Here is a 24,433-nt window from a genome sequence, read left to right on the forward strand (position 1 = left end):
AGTTGGGGAGGAACTTATGGTAATAGTTTATAAGGCCTAAGAATGATCGTAACTGAGATACATTCTCAGGGGGCGGGGCCTTCACTACTGCCTCGATCTTTTCCGGGGACTTATGCAGGCCTTCCTTATCTATAATGTGACCACAGTATGAGATACGTTCCTGGAAAAACTCACATTTCTGCTTGTTCGCCCTGAGTCCGTATTGTTGTAACCGCAGAAGTAAGTACTCGCTCCAGGTTAGCGAGGTGGTCGTTATCCGTTTGTCCTGTCACCAGGATGTCATCCAGGTAGCATTGCGTTCCTGGAATGCCCTGTAGGACCTGTTCCATGGTCCTCTGCCATATTGCCGGGGCGGACGCCACACCAAATACCAGGCGATTGTACTGGTACAATCCCTTGTGTGTGTTAATCGTTAGGAGCTTTTTCGAGTCCTGCTCCACCTCCATCTGTAAATAAGCTTGACAAAGGTCAATCTTCGTAAAGTGTCTACCCCCAGCTAACGATGCGAATATGTCTTCTATCCGCGGCAGCGGATACTGTACCGTGTGCAGGACGGGGTTAATAGTTATCTTAAAATCCCCGCAAATGCGAACCTTCTTTGGTTCCCCCGGTGTGTTATTTGCAGATTTCTTTATAACTGGGACGATGGGCGTGGCCCACTCGCTCCACTCAATCTTTGTAAGGACACCTGCACTCTCTAAGGCGTCCAGTTCTGCTTCCACCGCTGGCCGAATGGCATAAGGCACCGGTCTGGCCTTACAAAACTTGGGGTTTGCGTCTTGAGCAATAGTTATTTTTGCTGTAATGTCCTTTAAGGTCCCCAGCCCTTGTTGGAACACCTCTGGCGTTTTTGTCAATAGTTTCGACAGCCTGCTTGTAATGGTTGCATCATCCGTGGTGGTCTCTACTTTTAACTCGTGTATCGACTTCCAGTCGAAGTTGATTTTTCTTATCCATTCCCTACCCAAAAGTGGTGGTCCACCGTTTGGTAGGACGTATAAATAAAGTCCTGGCACTTTTCTGCCGTTGTATTTAACTGTTACTTGCATTTTTCCCTTCGGGTAAACTTTTTGTCCCGTATATGTTTTTAATTTAATTTCCGTATCCTTTAAGGGAATGCTTTTGAACAGCCTGTTATAATCTTGTTCATTAATTACTGATAGGGCTGAACCCGTGTCCAGCTCCATATTAACTTCGACGCCTGCTACTGTCATTTTAACCCACATTGTGCTGTGGTCCTCCGTTTTGTCTACACCATATAACTTGAGACATCCTAGACCTTTAGGCTCTGCTTTTGTGCCTTCCTGTGACTCGTCTGAGCTACTGTCAGACATCTTATGTATTTTTGTCCTTGCCTTGGTACTGCTCGGATTGCCCCCACGATTGGGTTTTGTACCAGACCGGCAAACTTTCGCTATGTGCCCCTTTTTCCCACACTGCCGGCATATTTTATCACGAAACCAACAATTACTTTGGTCGTGGGTGGTTTTGCCACAACGGTAGCATTTACCTTTGTGAAATGTCACCTCATGGGTGTCATAGCCGGTTGTGTTTTGTCGTATTTGAGCCGCACCCTGTGCTGCTGCTTCGTGGCACGATGCTATTTCAATCGCCTGATCTAGGCTGAGCTGTTTCTTGGCTAGCAACCGTTTACGTGTATTCTCATTTAACATGCCACAGACAAATCTGTCTCTGATCGCGTCCGTCAATATGGCTCCAAACTGGCAATGTTTGGACAACCTTCTGAGCTCAGCTAAATATGCTGCCTGCGACTCATCATTCCTTTGGTCGCGTCTGTAGAAGCGGTACCTTTCCGCTATAAATGGTGGCTTAGGGTTTAAATGTTCCCTTAACGTATCAACAATTTGGGTGTACGTTTTGTCCGCTGGCTTTGCTGGAGTAAGAAGATTCCTCAGCAGCCCGTATGTTTTTGCCCCCATAAAATTTAATAAGGTTGCTACCTTTTGGTCATCTTCCACCTTGTTTACTATGCAATAAAGTTCATGCCTTTTGATATAGGCCTCCCATTCTTCTGTGTCCTCCACAAATGGTGCCAACCACCCTTCTTTAGACATTTTAACTGCTGAAGAGAAAAAAACTTTGAAGAGAAAAAACTTTTCCCCTTTTGTCCACTAGATGGCGTGCTAGTCCTCGTGGCTCCATTTATTCCCCAGGTCGCTTTCCCCTTTGTCCACTAGATGGCGTTGTTTTGTTTTTTTGTATTTTAAACTGCTGGAGGAAAAAAAAAACTTTTCCCTTTTGTCCACTAGATGGCGCGCTAGTCCTCGTGGCTCCGTTTATTCCCCAGCTCGCCTGCCCGTTCTTTGCAGCACCCGTTCCCCGGGAAGGATTTCAGTTACCTGGCCCTGGGTGGACTTTTGCCCCGTGGCTGGAGCGCCCCTCTCTGTTGCTGCTGCTCCTCTCGTACCTGGAGTGCTAGGCGATTTCCTTTGGTCGCCGCTGGGCTCTGCACCTCTCGTCCCTGGAGTGCTGGTCGATTTCCTTTGGTCGCCGCTGGGCTCTGCACCTCTCGTACCTGGAGTGCTGGGCGATTTCCTTTGGTCGCCGTTGGACTCTGCGCCTCTCGTACCTGGAGTGCTGAGCGATTTCCTTTGGTCGACGTTGGAGTCTGCTCCTCCGAACCTGGAGTGCTGGGTGATTTCCTTTGGTCGCCGCTGGACCCTGCAGGCTGGCTGGTAAGAAGCGTCTCTCCTTCTCTCTCCGTACTGCTGCCGTTGCTTTGTTGCACCGTGTACTGGTGAGTTCGAACGTTACTTGTCGCCAGTGTAAAGTATGTGTCTATACTTAATCCAATAATGAAGAGACAGCTTGGCAGATTCAACGTAGGTCTTTACTTAATACCAGCAGGCGGAAAGTGAGGGGAAATCAGTACCCACAGTACTATTTATACCCCTATGGCCAGGGGTGGTACTACGGTATCACTACGCCCTACAAAGTAGTGCTGCCCTGGCCATAGGTTTAAAGCAACATACATATTACATACACAACAACCCACAGGGTCCACGCTGGTCATGGGCCACGTCTATCAAGCTGAGGCGGGAGTTCAGTGGCCATGGAATCAGCTGTTGAGTTGACAGCTTCACATGTACAGTAAAAGCTCCCATCTTACAGAGATATCTTCCCTCAGCCACAAGCTCTTCCTCACTGCATTTCCACAACAGATTCACCATTCTGCAAGTCTTTACACAAGTCTCCATCCATTCGGATCTCATTACCTTTCTCACCATTGACAGATCACTTCTGTCATTTCTACTTCACCTGCCATCTATTCCATCAGCATGGTTGCCCTTTATCCTTTATACTCTCTCACCTTGGTCCTTAGAATCCCACCACGATCAGCCCCAACACCAGCAGCACCAGGCACATCAGCAGCACCAACAACAGCACCACCAACCTTCTCCGCAATCACCTGATGCTGCACAGGACACAGAGCATCAGCACCCAAGCACATTGCTACCCGGGAGGCCAGGAATGGACTCACCATAGCCAGATTTACTTCACTTGGTGCTGTACACCCTGGCTGCCAAATAATGCGCCAGGTTGGCACCACCCCACACTCATCACCATTGCTGGGGTAACCATTATGTCTCACCATTCACTGCAACTCACTAACCCACTTCCAAAGGTGCACACAAATCTGTCCAAGAATGCAAACTCTTGAAAATAAAGGTTTCAATGTTTGACACCACATTAACAGAACTTTACATGAACATTGCATAAAACACCCAAGTGGCTACCCTTGTGTGTAGTTAGTTGGTATGATTGCACTATGATGAGGGTGAGTGTGAGGGGCAGCTAGTGAGATGGGGATGTGATAATGTAGATATAGAGGGATGGGTGGAGGTGCAAGGTAAGTTGGTGTGAGAAGGATGTGCAGGAGTAGGGTAGGGAAGGCAGAGTGATAGGGATGTAACAACAGAAAATGCTGGAAAAACTCAGCAGGTCAGGCAACATCCGTGGAGAGAAATTTGAGTTGACGTTTCGGGTTGGACCCTTCTTCAAAACTGGAAAGAAAAGAAACTGGATCGGAGGCAGGGCTGCGATCGGACAAAAGAATAAAAGAAACAAAAGAAGTAAAAGAGATTAGAAGCTAGACGAGATAGTAATAGGCTGGGATTAGGTGTAAAGTGTACTGGCAGGGCAAAAGATAGCTGCCAGGTGTGAGAGAGAAACAAAAGGAAAGGGGGGGGGGGGGGAAAGGAGTGGAACAATTACAAGAGAAAATGAAATGGGGGCCGAGCTTATGATCTGAAATTGTTGAACTTGATATTGAGTCCGGAAGGCTGCAGACTGCCTAATCGGAAGATGAGGTGCTGTTCCTCGAGTTTACGTTGAGCTTCCGTGGAACAATACAAGAGGCCAAGGACGGTGAGGTCCGAGTGGGAATGGAGCGGTGAATTAAAATGACAGGCGACCGGATGCTCGGGGTCACCCTTACGGACTGAACGGAGGTGTTCCGCAAAGCGGTCACCCAATCTGCGTTTGGTCTCCCCAATGTAGAGGAGACCGCATCGTGAGCATCTATCGTGATAGGGATGTGGTGAGAGGCACAGCAGGATGAGGTTGAGTGTGGCTTTGTACTAACGTTTCATGATCTACTGAGATAATTGAAAGGTTTGCGGAACTGCACCCTGGTCCTCCTGACGACATCCCTGCTTGTGCCCTCCTCTGTAATGTGCAACCAGGCTGTGTTGATCTCCTGGGGAGGTCTCTTCCGCCCATGGGAAGGGAAGAGGACCTCCCTGTGTGCTGTGACTCCCTCCATAAGCATTTGGAGGGTGTCATGGGAGAGCCTGGGTGCAGCCCTGTGCCTTTGTGCAGTGATTGTCAGTGTTTCCAGCACCTCAATGTTGTAGAAAACTAATAGCACAAATGCCAAATTAAAGTTGGCCATGGTCCCTTTAAGGAAACCGGCTGATGACGTTTCATCAAATGACATCGCCAGACCCGCTTCCTCTACTTGGCCTGGGAAACGAGCTGGGTGGGCTTAACAAGCCCCATTGAGGGAAATTAATTTTACAGAGCGGGCTGGAGCCAGCAGCGGGGTCGGGACCCGCCACCGATGTCGCCCGCCACGAACCCGCCGAGGTGAGCAAAATCTCGGCCAAGGATTTTATATTAAAGGATTTGGGAGACTAGGAGCCAAAGCAGATCAGCAAGGACAGGGGTATTGGATGAGCGGGACTTAGGCCGCGATTTTGTCAGTGCACAGAGGGCGGGTTTTGGAGGCGGGTCAGAGGTTAAATTCGTTTTGATCGACGGCGGGTTCGGAACCCACCATCAATCCGCCTCTACGCAACTTTGCCAAGTGTCGGGTGTAGGAGTCCCGATTGGACCCTCCACCAAGCGATGGGAGAGGCACTTAATTGTTAACAGCCTGTTAACTGCCTTCATAATCCCATTTTAGCAGGCTCTTCCCATTTTAGGACATTTTCAGCGTGTTCCACGCCACTCGCAAAACACGCCAGCTGATTGTGCCAGGTTCAGCAACTACGCAAATTCTTGACAGCTGCTTCTGCAGCATAGTAGCAGACCTGTAACATGGCTGACTTTCAGATGACAGAACTTTGTTTTTTGAGGTGTTGGAACACTTTTTGCAGGTCTGTAGAGCCTGTAAGTGGTTAAGCTGAGATCGATATGCACTGTGACCTCCTTAGAAAACCCTCGCCCCACATTGCCTGAGCGCTTATAACATCTATTCCTCAACTGACATATATACCAGTGGAATGGGAACCATTTATACCCTCTCATCCTGGTCCTCAGAATTGGAGGAAGAGCAGCCGCGGCAGCAGCAGAACCAGGCACAGCAGCAGCAGCAACAACCGGAGCGCCAACCTCCTCCTCAGCCACCTGATGCCGCACAGGGCAGAGGGTGTCAGCGCAGGGCTGCACCTCACCGCAGGAGATATCCCCAACACAGGGTTTACAGGCAGTTGATGAGCTTACTCAACATGACTGAGCAGCAGTGCCAAAGGTAGGCTGAGACTTTCGTGAGAGGTCGTCGCTGACATCTGCGCAATGCTGCACCAACACCTGGAGCCCAGAGGAGCGGGTGGACACTCCTTACCAGTGGCTGTCAAAGTCACCACCGCCCTCAATTTTTATGCTTCAGGATCCTTCCAGGGATCATCATCAGACATCAGCGGCATCTCCCAGTCGGCTGCACACACTTCCATCACGCAGGTAACCGATGCCCTTTTTGCAAAATTGCACAATTACATCCACTTCTGCACAGATGAAGCAAGTGTGACCGCGCGTGCGGATGGCTTTGCAAATATGGCAGGCTTGCCAAGGGTGTAGGACGTCGTAGACTGCACACATGTGGCTATTAGGGCACCCCATCACAACCCAGCTGTTTTTGTCAACCGCAAGGGCTTCCACTCCCTTAACGTCCAGCTGGTGTGTAACCACAGGAAGAACATTATGCATGTTTGCGCCAAGTTCCTTGGCAGTTATCATGACTCGTTCATCCTGCGGCACTCCACTGTGCCTCAGCTCTGCAATCCACCAACCCAACTTTCCGGATGGCTACTTGGAGACAAGGGCTATCCCCTGAAGACATGGCTAATGACACCGTTGAGGAGGCCATCAAACGACGTTGAGGAGCGCTACAATGTGAGCCACATTTCCACCAGAGCCATCATAGAGCAAACCATCGGCTTGCTCAAAATGCGATTCAGATGCCTCGACAGATCAGGTGGAGCCCTACAGTACTCACCAGCCAGGGTCTCCAGAATCATCGTGGTTTGCTGTGCACTGTACAACAACGCACAGCAGCGTGGCTTACCGCTGCCTGAGGAACAAGTGGCTCAGCGCACAGCCTCCTCCTCCTCACCTCACTGACACTTCCATTTCTGGGCACACATAGGCCAACTCTTTGAATGTTTCCCATCGCATTTCTTTATTACAATTGAAATGACTATGATAATCTTACATTTGTATTACATCAAAACACCCGAGTTACTACCCTTGTGACTATTTGTGTGTTTCTCTTATGCATGCTTCTACGTGGTGCTTCCCCTGTGGCTTCAGCAGATGTAGCAGCAGCTTGCTCACTTTCATGCTGCTCCTGCTTCGACACTTTTGGCGGGCGTCCTCTGGGTTTGGGAGCCTGAGAGGGCTCGGCAACAGTCTGCTCCTCCTGCGGCTGTGCTGGGGCTGAGACGGCCATCTCAGTTGGGTGAGGAATTTGGGGCTCTGACTGAGGGCTCCGCAGTGGCATGGGAGTGTGAGCACTTGGGGAGGAGCCCACACTTCCTTGTTGTCTGCCACCAACATCCCTATCATGGGTCACCCGCACTTCACTGCTAGCAAGTAGCTGGAGAACACCTTGCTACACATCAGTGGGGCCATGAGGACCCATCTCTACTGACAATCCTCATAACGGGGACATCCATGCACCTCTGGTTCCTCGCCTCAATAGCTGCTCATCTACCCTCCATAGCAGACCATCTATTTAGAAGAGTCACCATGCTCTGTTGAATTTGGTAACTTATGTCCTCCAAGGAGGTTGCCACCCTCTCCATGGTGGCATGTTCATGTGTCATTGCCTCCAACATGGCATTGCTTATGTTTGAGATGGACTCCTCCATTCTCTGCACACTCGCAGTTACCATGGATGCAAAACCTGTCAGAGACTCCTGCACTTGTTCCTGGAGTTCCAGCATCACTCTCTTTCTGGATGGCCCCAGAGGCACAGGGTCCACATGCAGCTGAGCAGAGCTAGGAGCGTCCTGCGGCCTCCGACGAGGACTCTCCACCGCTGTCCCTGTCTCCACCATCTGGTGATGCTCACTTGTGAGCTGTGATACATCAGGTGACAACACTAATCTATCTCGCGAATGACCCACCGAGGTGCGCGTCTCTGCGCTGGTGCTGGGTGCGCTCAATTCTGCTGACACTGCACCCTCAGAGGTTGCAGCTTCCTCTGAGGAGTCTTCTGGCTCTTCTTCCTGGACAGTGGGGAGGGGGGCTCTCGATGGTCCTGTGGGGGAGTAAAGGCATGAATTAGACATGCGATATTAACATAGCAGGCACATCAAATTGTGCAGATGATCAGAACTCCATCCATCAGATGCCATATCAGCCACTCATGCAATCTAAACGAGAGGGCTGCAAATCTATTCTGTCACCAGCTTGCTCTACTGCACCCGTCTGACTGTCCCCCACTTCCAGCTCCTCAGCACCTCCGACGATGTCGAGAGCAACCTCCTCAGCGGTGGTCAAGTAGGCAATCGAAGGTGGCCCTCCTCCTGTCCTGCCCCTCTCCCTCTTATTATGGGCTCTCTTTTCCTGCAATGAAGGACACAAGTGGAGTTTGAGTGAGAATGTTGGAATGAGTGTAGAGAATCCATAGCATAGATGCTTAGAGGGAGACAAAGATGGAGTGAGGTGCCAATACCAAGGGCCCTCCCTGTGCGTTGTTAGTTGTCATTGGATAACGGTGATAGCAAGTGTGAGGGGTGCATAGTAGAATGGTAAAGTGATTCTGTACATAGAGAGAGAGGGATGGTTAAGGGTGCAAGGGATGTAAGGGTAAAGTGGGATGTGCAGGAGTAGGTTGACAGTGCAGAGTGCTGGTGATGAGAGGAGATGGGGAGCAGATTGAAGTGCGTAGCAGATCATTGAACCTTTTCCTGCACTGAACCCAGGTGCGTGCACACTAAGACCTGGCGTTCACCTCCTCAGCAATTTGCAGCCAGGCTGCCTTGGTTTGCTGAGGAGGCTCCTTCCGTCCATTTGAGGGGAACAGTACCTCTTGGCGCCCTCTCACTCCCTCCACAAGAGCATGGAGGGAGTCATCATCGAATCTAGGGGATGCCTTTGGTCTTGAAGCAGTCATTTTGAGATGTGCCACACCGAGAAGCAGCAGAATAGGATTGATCAAAAACAAGGCTGCATGGGCCCCTTAAATGCAGCTGGCTGAAAGACGTCAGCAGAGGCGAGCAGCAGACCCGAACCCACAGATTGGGCCGGGTATCACGCACGACGGGCTTAATCAGCCCACTTAAGCAAAAATCGTAATTTCAGGGTGGCTGAAACCGGCAGCGGGACCGGAACCCGCCGAACATCAAAGCTGCCTCCAACCCGCCTCCACTCAGAAAATCGCGGCCTTAGTGTGGGACAGGATGCACGTGACATAGTTTTAAACAAAGTTGGAGTTTATAGAGGGTGGGGAATGGGAGGTCAGTAAGGAGAGTGTTGGAATAATTGAGTTTGGAGCTGATGAGAGCATATACGAGAATTTCAACAGCACAGAGGCTGAGGTAGGAGTGGATGTGAGCAATGTTGCAGAAGTGGAAGTAGGCAGTCTTAATAAAGGAGAGAATATGGGATAGCTGGCGGTCACTCTGGAAACATTGTAGGTAAATTTTTAAATGATTTTCACAGGCCCAAGAGGAGCGTTCATGCTCCTCCTGACCCCACATAGGGATGGGCAATAAATGCTGGCCATGCCAGCGATGCCCACATCCCGTGAATGAATAAAAAAGAAACCTCCCCAGCCACTGCCGGCTTACGCCCTGTGCTCGCCACACCCACCCCCAAACAGGATTGCCTCCCCCTTTTAAAGTTTGACTTCCGGCTCAGCTCCGTGGAGGAGCCACCTGCTTTCCCGCCCTCGTTGAGCGCTGGCACCTTGCTGGAATTATGCAGATAAGATCTGACCATAAAAATGGTTTGGGCCTCTTGCCAGTTTCATCAGGCGGAATGTGCAAATGCTCCGCCCAACACGAAAATCACCCCCTGATGTTTATCTACAAAATATAGCAAATACATTTTAACTGATTTTTGTTTTTAGATGTTTGAACATAAAGGCAACAAAGTGAAAGGTTGGAATTATTCATGTGTTTTGAATACTGTTTTGTTCTTAAACTCTTGCTCTGATTTCAGGGATTCAGGTTTTGATGCTGCACATCATTGTTATAATGATATAAACCCAGAGCATAAGTAGATCTGAACTACCTGCTACCCATCTAAAATGTTCCACTTTTGGAGTTGCCTGTAACTGCTGTTGAGATGACCTCACTCTTTTCAACATTAAATTTAATTATTTTTCAATATAGATGTATTCTGAGAGTAATTATAATAATATGTGTAATAGTTTTCCTTAAAAATGTTTTTATCCAGATAGTGGTGGATAAAGGAGTAATTAAGATCACTGTTTCTTGTGCTCCACTGTTGTAATATTTGGTGCCTAATACAATTCGTGACAAAAAATGATGACAACATTGTGGGCTATGAAATGGCCTACCTCATGGTGAAATGGAGTTACTGATAATGTATTGACGCAATTAAAAGGCAGCAGGCTTAAATATTCTCTTTGTGCTATAAATTTTACTCATTAGGAACATTGTAAGCCTTCTTTAGATACCAGTGTTGTCTGTTGCTGAACACATTATTAAAATCACTGCATAACTGTTTTATTAAAGTGGACTAAATGGTACTGTGGAGTGTTTCATAGGGCTCCAGGTCACTGTTATGTGGTTTTTACAGCATAGCCTCAAAGGAAGTATGTGTTTGAATGGCTGAATTGTTGACCTGCCATTATGCGCCTGAGGGAATTAATTTATCCTATCCAAGCACAAACACTACTGCATTAGATGAGACTGTAGAATTGTACACAATAGTTCGTAAAGCCCTATAGAATACTGAGTGCCCGATTATACAAATATTCTTCATTGCGTAGGATTTTATTCCTCAGTGCTGACTAGAGCGGCAGTGAGAACCATAAACAATGGTGGGTGCCAAGGATAATGGTGTGCAACTAAACGGTAGTGTATTGTTTAAGTGAATATTCATTTTATTTGGGCTGTTCTGTGATTTGCTCAAAAGTGATAAAGTGTGCTTAAATACAACAACAACAACTATTTACATTTATATAGCGCATTTAACGCAGTAAAACATCCCATGGCGCTTCACAGGAGCGTTATCAAACAAAATTTGACAATGAGCCCATAAGGGGTTATTAGGGCAGCTTGGTCAAAGAGGTAGGTTTTAAGGAGCATCTTAAAGGAGGAAAGAGAGGTGGAGAGGTTTAACAAGGGAATTCCAGAGCTTTGGGCCTCAGCAGCTGAAGGCACAGCCGCCAATGGTGGAGCGATTAAAATTGGGGATACTCAAGTGGCCAGAATTGGATGAGCGCAGATATCTTGGAGGATTGTAGAGCTGGAAGAGGTTACAGAGATATGGAGGGATTTGAAAATGAGAATGAGAATTTTAAAATCGAGGCATTGCTTAACCGGGAGCCAGTGTAGGTCAGCGAGCACAGGGGAGATGGGTGAATGGGACTTGGTGCGAGTTAGGATGTGGGCAGCAAAGTTTTGGATGAGCTTAAGTTTATGGAGGGTGGAAGATGGGAGACCCGCCAGAAGTGTGTTGGAATAGTCAAATCTAGAGGTAACAAAGGCATGAATGAGGGTTTCAGCAGCAGATAAGTTGAGGCATGGGCGGAGTCGGGCGATGTTCCAGAGGTGGAAATAGGCGGTCTTAGTGATGACGTGGATATGTGGTCAGAAGCTCATCTTGGGGTCAGATACGACACCAAGGTTGCGAACAGTCTGGTTCAGTCTCAGACAGTTGCCAGGGAGAAGGATGGAGTCAGTGACTAGGGAACTGAGTTTATGACAGGCATCAAAGACATGGGGTTGGATTTTGATACTGGAGGCTTGTAGGAGGTGGGACTACAACTTTTGGGGTTGTAGTCCCGCCTCCATCGAGTTGTGGCCAACCCACGCGATTTTCACTTGATTGACCTTGTTGAGCCCGCCCAGCGGGCTCAGCAGGCCAATTAAGGGCCACCCGGCAACAGGTGATGTCACAGATTGACATTTCATTTGTCAAGAGCTTTTGACAGATGAAATATCAGCGTTTGACAGCTGTTTGAAGCTGTCAAACACTGACAATCTGTACACTAAGTTAATTCCTTCCTCTCAGGCTGATTTAGAGATCTCTCCAGAACAGAAAGCTGAATGCTGCAACTTTTGACAGCTCGCGGCCATTCTGCTTTCTGTGCTGGTGAGATGAGGGACACCCGAGACCTGAAGGAAGGAAGCCTGTAAAGGTAACTAAAGGTAATTAAACTTCTTTAAACACTTTACACACACCAAACACACTTACCTCTGCACTCATGCACCCATCACTCACCTGCACACCGGACATCTCAACCCCTCCAAGTCCTCCAGCCCGACGGTCTGCCTTGCTAACTTGGCGTGGTTTGGAGACATCGGGAATCCCATACTTCAGGAATAAAAATAGAGATTAGGCTAAAAACTGCCTGTTAACTACCTGTTAACAGGCAGTTAATTGGCACTAATCCCCTTCCCGCCTCGGGGAGGCGGCTCCCAGCACAGGTCGGATATCCACCGCCTTTGAAACTGGCATGGAGGCGGGTTGGGGCGGGATGGGTTCGTGCCCCCCGATTTCGTGATTTTAAACCCCCCACACGCCTCCAATCCCGCCTCCACGGACCAATGAAAATCCTGCCTAATGGTTTCGGTCTTCCCAATATTTAGCTGGAGGAAATTTCTGCTCATCCAGTACTGGATGTCGGACAAGCAGTCTGACAATTTAGAAACAGTGGCAGGGTCGAGAGAGGGTGGTAGTGAGGTAGAGTTAGGTGTCGGTGTACATGTGGAACCTGACGTGTTTTCGAATGATGTCGCCAAGGGACAGCATTTAGATGAGCTATACATGTGATAACAATGTTGCATCCAATTTGACCTCTTGAAGTCAAAGCTTTAAATAACCTCGGAGCATTAGCATGAATAAGCTCCAGCCTCAAAAACACACGGCTGTCTTACAATCCTGTTATTTCATGACACTATAAGCCAGATGAGTATTTCAACCACAAGGTCATTATCCAGGGCGTTATGAGTGAACTAATGGTAAGGATATAACGCCTAATGTGTAGTGCTCGTGAGCTGTGTTTCTCTGTCTCTTGTTTCTATCTCCTTGCAATACACTGACAACAAGCCGAATAGCAATTTGATTGACAGCTTTAAAATTATGAAGGGACTAGAATTTGTCCATGTGGATAGATAATTTAAATTAGATAGATTAGAAGGAACCAGGGGGCATATGTATAAGTTATGTAAGCATAGATGGCAAGAGGTTTTTATTTCGTAGAGGGTCATTGACCTTTGGAACAAGTTTCCGGCTTGTGCAGTCGCTGCAAGGGAAAATTCTGCACAAAATACTTCCTGATATGAAAAGCTAGTCAAACAAAACAGAAGAATATTTATCCATCCCCATGTCTACGAACATATGAAAATGACGGGCAGGAAAAGACTAGCTGGTCCATCAAGCCTGCCGCACACTTGTGATGCCTGGAGCATCGTGACTATCTCGATTACTCTCCATAAACAATAGCCCACCGTTTATTCCCTGCATAGAGAACTGTCATGTCTTATGAACTAATTGATCATCTCAGTCTAAACATTACACTATAATCTTCAATTTCATTCCCTACCATATAATTATCTACCTCCTTTTTGAAAAAGTTAATTGACACAGTATCAATTGATATCGCATCACTTGCTGGGATTCTGGTATGCTGCAGTAAATCTTTGGCTAGTTCTCTGAGAAGCAAAAGGTTTAGATTAGTACAGAGTTATGTTTTATTCATTTAGTGAATCATTTTAAATTTAGGCTGACACAAATGTCTGGAAAAATACCGAGCTATGCCGATAAGGACGGTTCCAGGCTCATTCCCCTAACTGTGTTGAGGTAGCTGATCTCAGCAAGAGTTGTGGCACTTAAAATGGGCTAGAAGAATAATCAGCTCCTCATCCCAACCCGCCTAATCCCTGCTGGAAAGTGTGTGTGCGTGTGAGGACAGGGTTTGGCTGAGATGTCAGTAAAAGGCCTGTAATACTCACAACTAGACTCACGAGTACAATGGACACTTGGGCGAGATACCATATGGCTGCTGGCACCTATGGTATCACACCTCAGTATTAATGATGGGAAAAGTGGCAAAAAAAAACCCTCAGATTCCTGTCCATGGCTGTCATACAAGTCCAGTGCTGTAAATTGCTACATACAGTACCTGCATTCGCCTGACGGGATTAGATTTAGGATTGAAAGCAAAAATAAAAATAAAGTACTTATCATTAAGAAAACATTCCAGTCAAATGAGTACATCTACAGATGTGTGAAGAGAAAAACCTGTCGTGAGCAAGCACTTGGCAGTAAACTAATTTTATTGCCATCTGCTTGTCAATAGAACAATTTACAGACACCTGTCAGTAGCATCTGCCAAGTCAACCACTTCAATGAGGTGATGTCACATTTACCAGACATGGTTCAGTACAGCTTGGGGATTTTATCAGTTTACATGACAGAAACTATCACGTGCTATTTGCCCAGATACATTATTAGACAATGTCTTTTTTCTGTTCACAATTTACCAGAAATTTAAGCTTTAACGCACAATTTGTGGTTTTACTGTTTACATTTCTATAAGTTCTGTCACCGGTATTTCTCAATTTGATATTGATGGTGGCGAATGTGAGCAAGGTCTGGCCCCAATTAATAATTTTGCATCTCATCACTTTGGTAAAGGAAGCTTAACAAAGGCATCAAGAAATCCATTAATTTAAAGTTATGTTTCTGCTTTACAGTAAAATACAAATATCACTAATAATATCTTTTCAAACATTAGTAATACAATGTGAAACGTTAAAACACTTTAATGTCCTCTCAGAGAGGAAAAAAAAGATAAGCCTACAATATTACCCACATTTTCACACACTGGAAACATTCGGCTGGATTTTGTCAAAGAGGACGCGTTGGGGGCGAGACTGCTGGTTGTCGGGTTTCAGTCCCGCCCCCTGTTAACAGGCAGTTAATTGGCTCTAATCCTCTTTCCGTCTCGAGGAGACGGGTCCCTGTGCGAGTCGGGGACCCGCCTCCCGGGAAGATGACACGGAGGCGGGTTGGGAGCAAGTTCGGTACCCGCTCCCAGTTTCTACCATTTTCCCAACAGTCCCGCCTCCATACCCGTCTCCCCAGGGCTGGCAAAATTCCCCCCATTTCACTTTCTATTACGGGTTTTAATGAATACAGGAAACTCTCTTTTTACCGGCACCTAAATAACCGGAAATCTCTCTTAACCGGCAAAATTCAGGAGTAGGTTCAGGTAAGTTTTACTTCATATTACAGTAGTGGCCGTGTAACCGGCGTTCCTGGATCTGTGGCTGTGTAACCGGGGTTCTTGCACCTGTTGCCATGCAACAGGGACGCCTGGATCTGTGGCCGTGTAACTGGGGTTCCTGCACCTGTTGCCATGCAACAGGGACGCCTGGATCTGTGGCCGTGTACGGGGCTCTCATACCTTAGTAAGTATACCTCTCTGTAATCCGGACTTTTTGATCAACCGGCAGCACGCCGATCCCGTCGGTGCCGGATAAAAAAGAGTTTCCTATATATATATATACATACATATTTTATAAACTCCCATAGGTTATTACTGAACTTTACAGGTTTTAGTTTCCCATGTTAAAATTTATTTTATGATGACTGTCTTTGTGTTCAAGCTTATTCTTCCCAACCTCTTGCCTTCCAAGGTCTGTGCATCTCTGTCTTTTGTGTGCCTGACTCAATACCTTTTCTATTGTTTTGTCTCTTTCCAGCACTTCAGTTTTCCGTCTCCTTACTTATCTTTATTAATTATCCCCAATGGAAACTTACTTGTATTCTTTCACAAATGACTTCACCCTTTAATCACTATTATTGCCTACAACATTCTTATACAAAATAATTACAGCAAGTTGCTTTTAATAACTTGTGTACACCAGAATATTTGGTGCTGCTTGTATACCCTAAATGGTAAGATTCTTGTAAGTGTAGGAACAAAGAGATCTAGGGGTGCAGTTTCATAGTAAAGGGCCATGAAAAGGCAAGTGGGATTCTGAACTTTCTATAGCGGCATTGATTATAAAAGCAAGGAAGTGATGTTGAATTTGTACAAGCTGTTGGTTATGCCACAGTTCAGTATTTCATGAATTCTCAGCACTCCATTTTAGAAGGGTATTAGAGCCATGGCAAGGGCACATCAATGATTGACTGAAATGATACCAGGAATGAGAGGTTATAGTTGTGAAAAAAGGCAAAATTGGAGCTTTTTCCCTTACTAGAGCAAAGAAGATTATGGAGGGAATTCAGTAGAGGTTTTAAAAATTATAATTAGCTTTGGGAAGTGAAACAGTGAAAAGTAGTTTTCACTGGTTGGAAAATCAGTAACAAGGGCGATAGATACAGAATCATTACTAGAAGGATGAATTAGAAAGTTAAAAGAACTTTTTTTTATACAGAACATGGAATACTTTACCGCAAGTGCTATTGGGAAGAGACTATAACATAATTTAAAAGGGAATTGGATAAGTATTTGAAAAGGAAGAATATAAAAAGGGCAGCACGCTGGCATAGTGGTTAGCACTGTTGCCTCACAGCGCCAGGGACCGGGGTTCGAATCCGGCCTCGGGTGACTGTCTGTGTGGAGTTTGCACATTCTCCCCGTGTTTGCGTGGGTTTCCTCCGGGTGCTCCGGTTTCCTCCCACAGTCCAAAGATGTGCGGGTTAGGTTGATTGGCTATGATAAATTGACCCTTAGTGTTAGGGGGATTTAAATACGTGGGGATAGGGTGGGATATGTGTTGGTGTAGGGGTTACGGGGATCGGGTGGGATATGTGTCAGTGCAGGCTCGATGGGCCAAAATGGCCTCTATCTGCACTGTGGGGTTTCTGTGATTCTGTGAAAAGGATACAGGAAGAGGGCAGGGAACTGGGATTAAAGTAGGTAACCCCAGTGACAAACTAGAACCAGCACAAACATTGTGGGCCAAATTGCCTTCTTCTGTTTTGCAATTTTGATGATTCTAATAATAACATCACACACCAGCCCAATGTTATAATCTAAAGCTGGTTGAGCAACAGACCATAGTGTAACCTGCATGATACTGCTTGGTGTCCTACTTAAACATCGAGACTAGCACACATGTATTTCCCACCTACAAATTGATGATCATTCTTCATGATTGAGAATGTCAAAGCCATTTTTAAAAATGTCCCTGAATTCAGAGCAGCAGCAGATTTAAAACTGTGTTTCTGTTTGGTCTACTGAGGAGTAGGAAAGAGACTGTGTCAGGTTACTGTTGTATGGAAGGTACAGGCTTGATGGGATGAATGGCCTTTTCTCATTCCATGCTAACTTAAATAAAATCAATTCTGATCAGGAAGGATTCTATTAGGCATCATTTGTGACAATGCACAACATGCTTAAATGCAGAAGCAGTTGTACAAAAAGTGTACTTAATAGAATTTCTGTGTAGACAAAGGCCATGCCTTGTTCACAAGCTCTTGCTTAGAAGTAAGAGGTTGCTGTTAATAAATATTCGGTAAATGATGTTGCTGCTGACATTGCAGTCCTTTAGTCTTTCAATAGAAGTGGTAGACAAACAAAGTCTAATGAAACTTGGTTACACTAAACTGCTTAATTTTAGACAAATTCAAAAGTGTAAATCTTAATGTAAATGCAATTCCTAAAGGGCCCACTCTTGAGAGACTATCCAAAATGATGTAGTTTATCGTAGAAATCATAGTCGGCTTCAACAGTGCAATGCTATTACTGATGCTAAATAGAGAACACCAGCATCTTCATCGATGGAATGTCTTGTAGGGCCGAGTGACAAATCCGAATCTGCAATCCAACCTGATCTAAATTTGGATGATTTTGCATTTTTTAAGAATATTGTCAAGTTGTCCCAGTTTGGACAATTCTGATACACAGCTGGCTGCTTTGTGTCCCTGTGTGTGTGGAATGTCATTATCGTGCCTCAAATTCACATCCAGATAAGTGGAAGGGTATGAATCCTGCAGAAGTCGGTGATGTGTATTGTTGATTTTGTGTTGATTGGTCACGGCTTCACAATATGTGCCTGTCTTTATAGTGGTTTGGTGAGTACACTCATGCACCTGTTTTATTTGCAATATAGTGTGGGTGTGCATTCAGCTGCTGGATTTTGTTGATTTTCAAGTATTCAAATTTAAATCTCAAATTAATATTTATCAAAATAGTCATCCCTGCTTTCTTGCTTGCAAAGAAACAAGAAATACCTGACAAAACACAAGTTGTGAAGTGTTCAAAACTATTCTGATAAAGCACACTCTGTTAAAATAGATTCTGTCCTCATTGTAACACAAGCCTTTGGAATGAAGCATTTTGCGCATTATAATGAGGTTTTCTTTATAAAAGTAGAAAAAGTATCATGAAAATGAAAAGATCCAGTAGCCATAGACCATGATCTGGCCATTTTTAGTGCCTTTTGTTGATTATGACCTAACTATTTTCTATTGATCCTTATAAGATTGATATCTTGTTATAAGACCTGACTATAATGCTCTGTAGAATTCAGCTTTCTGCATATTGTCTTAATTGTTTTACATCACTTAGCTACTTTATTTCAAAATGCATTATTATTTGTCACTTTTGTTCTCATTGCTAACTATAAGCTTTACTGAAAATACAATCCATAAAGTGTGATCTCTAGAATAATTCTGAATTTGAAAGTAACTGAGAACTTTATAATGAGGGTGGGGGCCAATTTATTTCCATCCTGCCTGATAGCTTTCTTCACTCCTGAGTTTAAATTGTTAGATTAAAATGAATCCTAGCGTGCTCTTTAATTAAAATTTTCAAATATAGTAATTAAGTTGACTTATCTAATTAGTACATTTTCACTTCCATTTTCTGCTGTAGGTCTGAGTATTTTTAATTCTCTTACTCAATCAACACACCAGTTTACTGGTCCCTTTTGAACAGTAGTACTGGTATTAACTTTCATGAGGTTGTCTTTCCATTTCCTGCAGTCTTGTTGTCTGTTCCTGTGAAGCATCTGCTAAAAAAAATTGCTTTTGTCTGTCAGCTTATTTACGGTAACTGTACATCACTTCCTGTTGTCCAACTGCTTACAGAAAATTTTGGTTACAGTTGGTGCTGAATGCTGTACTTGCAATTGTTAAGTAGGCCATCACATGTTTACAAGGTCCTTTGTTGGACTAGTACTTCATTGTTTGGAAGGTAAAAATTGTTGGCTGAATAGTTCAGTAAGTAAATGGCATGGTACTGAGCTATGCACATCTGGAGGTCCCAAGAACAATTCCTATTGTGTGTTGAGGTGGCAGTGGGAGGTGCTACAATTGGCCTTCGTGTCCTTAAGTTTGAAAAGAGGAAAGTCACCGCTGTTGCTATTCCTGATGGCTATCCTGTCAGCCTGCTGGATAGTACAGCAGAAATTGAATGTCGACTGAGGACGGGATAAGGTATTCAGTCACATAGGCTACAGAGACTAGAATCAGACACGATGAAAGGTCATCGACCTGAAACTTTAATTCTGGTTCTCTCTCCATGATGCTGCCTGACCAGCTGAGTGTTTCCACCATTTTCTGTTTTTATTTCCGATTTCCAGCATCCGCAAGACTTTGCTTTTGATAAAAACAATCAATTTGGGAGAGGTACTGGAAGGCAACTGTCACTGAGGGAACTGCACCCTAGCATGAGTCACTGCCTTCAGGCGAAAACAGGGATGAAATTAGTCTTGGGCCAGCCATACTGTAAAAAGAGCAAGTCGGTAGCTCATTTTACACTCCGTCTGATTTTCATTTCCATTGTTGCCCATTTTGTGCTATCACTCAAGATCAATTTTATCCCAAAGGGCAGAAAAGTGAGGAGAGAGGAGGGAAGAAGGAAAGTATATATGGCTGCTAATACAGTTCCTTTATTACAAGGCAGGGTGAGAGCAGTAACATGAGTTGAGAATTTTGTTCTACACCTAAAATAGATTTCAAATTGCTCCCATACTAGCTTGATACATAAACACGAATGCAAATGTATTTTTCTATTAAATTATTATAAAGAGCACCATTTGAGACAGTGTGTGTCATTAGGATGTAGCTTTAAATTGAATTCACGATCATTTGTTTTTCTTCCAGTATTCTAATCCTGTTCTTATCACCCATGAAGAACAGACTGGTAGAGACAGATCTGGTCTTCATGGGTGTTTGTAATATATTCTTGGAAGTGCAAAGAGTTGTAAAAAGTAATTTAGTATCTCACTACAAATATAATCTTGTAAAATTCTCCATTCCTCCCTTCTCATACTTTGACCCATGAAAGTTCTACATAACCAAAAAGATAAGTGGGAGCTAAAGGCTACAGCATAGTCTTAGCACATGTAGAAGCTACTTGACCTTTGTTCCTGCAATTTCTACATTACTACTTGTGACTCTTTCTATTAACCTATGTCATCAACAAGGGTAGAGGTGGGAATTTGTAATTCTTGAGGAAGAAGGCAGCTCACTAGTTATAGTTTCCAATCTGAACTGACATTTGCACTTTGGTTTGTCCAGAGGCTGGGTATTTGTCTGTGGGAGCAAAATGTGGTCAGTTGACAAAAGTGCAGCATTAACCATCCTTGCTTTTCTTCTGAGAAATGGGGCGAATGCACGAAGATAACGTTGGGAGCTGGGAATAAGGATTTCTCAGCAGTCTGTCCTCGGTCTCCTGGCATTTCCACGGTTCATTAACAACTATGGAAGAGAGGCTTCTAGTATGCAGTATGATAACATTTGATGATGACTTCAATCTACACTTTGAGAGCATTTGATTATAAGTCAAACAAATTACTTTAACCCTGAATAAATTTGGTAAAGCCACATTTAGAATATTTTGGCAACCTTACCTACAAAGCAATATTGGCATGTCGGGAGCAATTTTAACCCTACCCACCCGGCAGAACTTACCAGGTTATTTACATGCCCTGGAGCTACCGGATTTTAACCTGCTGTACTCAGCAGGTGGCAAGGACACCCGCCCAAGGCCAGCGGGGTCCTTTTTCACATATGCATGTTGAGTCCCGACTGCAATTTTAACTGGGTGGCCTGAGCGGGAGGTCACAGTAGCTATTCCACCAGGTGAAGACAGCGGGAAGAGGCTATCCCGCCAGGTGAAGACAGCGGGAAGAGGCTATCCCGCCAGGTGAAGACAGCGGGAAGAGGCTATCCCGCCAGGTGAAGACAACGGGAAGAGGAGTCAGAGTGAGGGAAGGCCCAAGCAGATAAATTTATTTACTTTCCTTGTGGGGCAAGGAGGAGCAGGAATGCCCCACAACTGGCCCTGGAAATCAATCCCGCCACCTACCTGGTGGAAGCAGGTGGTCCCTGGGCCATGCAATTTACCATCGCTTCATGCCTGGAATATATGGGTTGTGAGATTTAAATGAGGTGTCGAAGTTAAAATAGCCCAGGCCTCATTTCTGGAGAAGCAGGTGAGTTTGTGACTCACCTTGCTACCCAGCCATCTAAAACCTCTCTAGGGTTAAAATCGGGTACATGTGGAGACTTCAGAGAAGAACAACAAGAAAAGTTCTAGGATTTAGAGTCTCTAACAAAGACTCAAGGAATGAGAAGAAATGTAGAAAATGGTGGAAATTCACAACAAATCTGTTAGAATCTGAAAGGAAAGGATAGGTTAACATTCTGAGCATAACACTTCATCAGAATTAGTTCAGTCAGTTTGAAGAAACCCCTTTATATGACAGAACAACAGGTAGGGGGTAATTAGTTGAAATATGCCAACAACTTTTTCTTTGTAATCTGAGCAGGTTATTCAGTTTGGAACTGGACAAGTTCAAAATTAGAAGGATTTCCTTCCCCACAGAGTGCCCCATATTTTGAACAGACTCTCAGCAAAAATAGCTAATGCTGTGTTAGTAATTTTTTTTCCAAAAGGAGCTGATTAGATATTTGGGATAGGAACTGGATTCTAGATTACAGAGATGGGTGTAAAGTGAGCTGATCAAATCCTACATGAGATGTGATGTTTTCTCCGTTGCACAGATCTGAGGGGTGTCCATTGAGGCCAGCCAGCTGAGGTTCAATTTTAATAACGGGGATGCAATAATATTCTGGAGTTCCACGTGATTATCTTTGGCGATCAGAGAAAATGTATGTGGAATGTTACTTTAGGAGATTAAATAGGTGAAGTAAACTCCATGTTAGGGTAGATCGTACATGGTCTGTTGAAAGAGTAGGCTTGATACGGGGGATGATCTCTTAAGTATGAAGGAACAGAATAAGCCATTCAGTTCATCAAGCTTGCTCTGCTGTTTTGTCAGCCGTGGCAACTCAATCTTTTTAATTCTGCTTCCCTGCCCTTTTTCATATCCCATAATATCCCTACTTCCCAAGCAAGTATATATCTCCCCTTTGAGCACCTCAGTTTATTTAATTAATTTCACTCAATTCAGTTCTCATTCCATGCTGCTGTTTTACATTGGAGGAATCTTTACAAAGTGAAGCTGAGTGGACAGTGATAATATCTTTGACAGTTACAAAGTTGGTTTATTGTAGTTTTCTATGTCGAAATTGCTCTGTGACTATAACGAGCTCTGATTGTTGCCTATCTTTGCAGGTGCTGAATAGAAGTGGGTTTGGTGAAATCACAACGGAGATCCGTGAGGCTCAAGAGTTCTACTTTGCCGAAGATTACCATCAGCAGTACCTGGATAAGAACCCAGATGGCTATTGTGGACTGAGAGGCACTGGGGTATCATGTCCACTAGGTGTTCAGAAGTAAGACGTGGCTCTGTTACGACAACTAAAATTGTCCCAATTTGCCACCTTTTTCTGGGGTAGATTTTTGTTTTTGGCATTGGCAGAAAACTGGCAGGAGTGGATTGGCTGCCTGTTCTACACTTCTTTTGCAAAGCGGCGAAAAAGTGAAAATCTACCCCAATATGTGGAAAACAGTTGTATAAAACTCTGCATTCAAATTCTAATTTAAATCTAGAAGTCCCGATAAGCACCACGTTGCAGTAAAAGGTATAATAATTTGCCACCTGTTTGCTCTTATGACAGTCTCATCTAAAGCACATTGTAATTGCCAATTAGTACGGGTAAGGCACAAAAACATTTTTTCCATCATATATATATTTCTTTATTATTAACTTTTTATTCTCGTCATCACCAACATTGGTGCAAAATGAAATTTGCTATCCCACAAAAACAAAGAATAAAATGACGTGATTGCAGCTTTAATGGGGAAGATTTCATCTGTGTACTATTTGCAGCAAAGTCATAAATACGGAAATAAAGAACATGTTTCTAAATAGCAGGTAGAGGAAGAATAAGGACAAAATATATTTGTTGCTCACTTTTTGTATTGGAATTATGATTATGTACCAGGGACAAAATCGACTTGTATATCACAAGAATCACAGGACATTAAAAAGAAAATATTTCCTCCAGTGGAATAATTTGAAAAATCCTATATAATAAAAGATAATTTAAATGCTTGTCAGCCCTGACAACGATATAATGATTAAAATCTTGGCATTGTTTGCATGTTATATCAGGACAGAGGCTAGTAAACGCCACAGAATAAAGCTTCAAAGGCAGTGCTTCCATACTAACCCTTCCCGCAAAACAACATGAAGCAAAAAAAAAGCACCACCAGTCGCAGGAGCAATAAAAATCGCTGCATGCTTTGAGTGCCACTAAATTGCATTAGTACTGTGGACTAGGGAGCTTGCACAATTTCATTTCAGCAGCCTGGTAATAACATTTGGTGTAGTGTATCTAAAGTTGATACATGTAGCTAAAGTATTCTCTTTCACTGCTGGGTAGTTTTGTTAGACTTGAAATTTATAACAGAGCAACTTTCTTCAGCTTTATTTTCTGCTCCGACAATAATTTCCAATCATTGTTGTATTCTAACAGCCCCAATAAACATTTAACATTTCTACTATAAACAGCTCTTTGGATGTGGTTATTAACTGCCAACCCAGCTTATGTGACATTCTTTTTAATATCGTTTTATATTGCTTGTGCAGAAGCATCCCAGGGCTTTGTACAGAAGCTTCACATTTCCAATTTGTGACCTCAACCTTCACTGATACAGACTAGTAACTTCATTAGTTCTGACAATTACACAAATGCAAAATAATTAGATCCAATTCCAGACCTCATCTTGAAGTTTGAAAAGTTGTAACTAAATCCTTCAAATGAAAAACAAGCCACAACCAAATTGTGGTTGTTTTACATTCCTAGCTTAGGTGAGGCACGGTCTCAGTTACAAAAGGTGATGTCACAGACCCATCAAACTCACTGATTTGGAATGAGATTCACTCATTTTGTCATATGATGTATTTTTAGGTGTCTTATTCTTTAAAATCAACGTAGCTCCGTAGCACAGAAATGATATACGAAAGCTTAACACGTACATATGAAATTTGTCCGCTATTTCAACGGCCGCCCATTTAAAATAAATGGCTTAATGCTTGTGATAAAATAGCAAAGACAATTTATTCAAGCACATTAAATGTTCACATGATAATATGGAACAGTACAAGTTCTA

The 24,433-nt window shown here is 44.3% G+C and overlaps 1 protein-coding gene across 11 annotated transcripts in view; it reads left to right on the forward strand.

Annotated features, from left to right (window-relative positions):
• msraa (methionine sulfoxide reductase Aa) overlaps nt 1-23,828 on the forward strand; it is a 380,243-nt gene extending 356,415 nt beyond the window's left edge. For all 11 annotated transcript variants that reach the window (XM_085996987.1, XM_085996997.1, XM_085996992.1 and 8 more), the window contains one exon: nt 22,490-23,828. In XM_085996987.1, the coding sequence (XP_085853113.1) occupies nt 22,490-22,654 (165 nt within the window). In that variant the 3' untranslated portion in view covers nt 22,655-23,828. The remainder of the gene's footprint in view (nt 1-22,489) is intronic.
• The last annotated feature ends 605 nt before the right edge of the window (nt 23,829-24,433 follow it).

This window comes from Somniosus microcephalus, chromosome 9, assembly GCF_052327205.1.
Source record: "Somniosus microcephalus isolate GS21.2 chromosome 9, FLI_Smic_1.0, whole genome shotgun sequence".
Classification (NCBI taxonomy): Eukaryota; Metazoa; Chordata; class Chondrichthyes; order Squaliformes; family Somniosidae; genus Somniosus; species Somniosus microcephalus.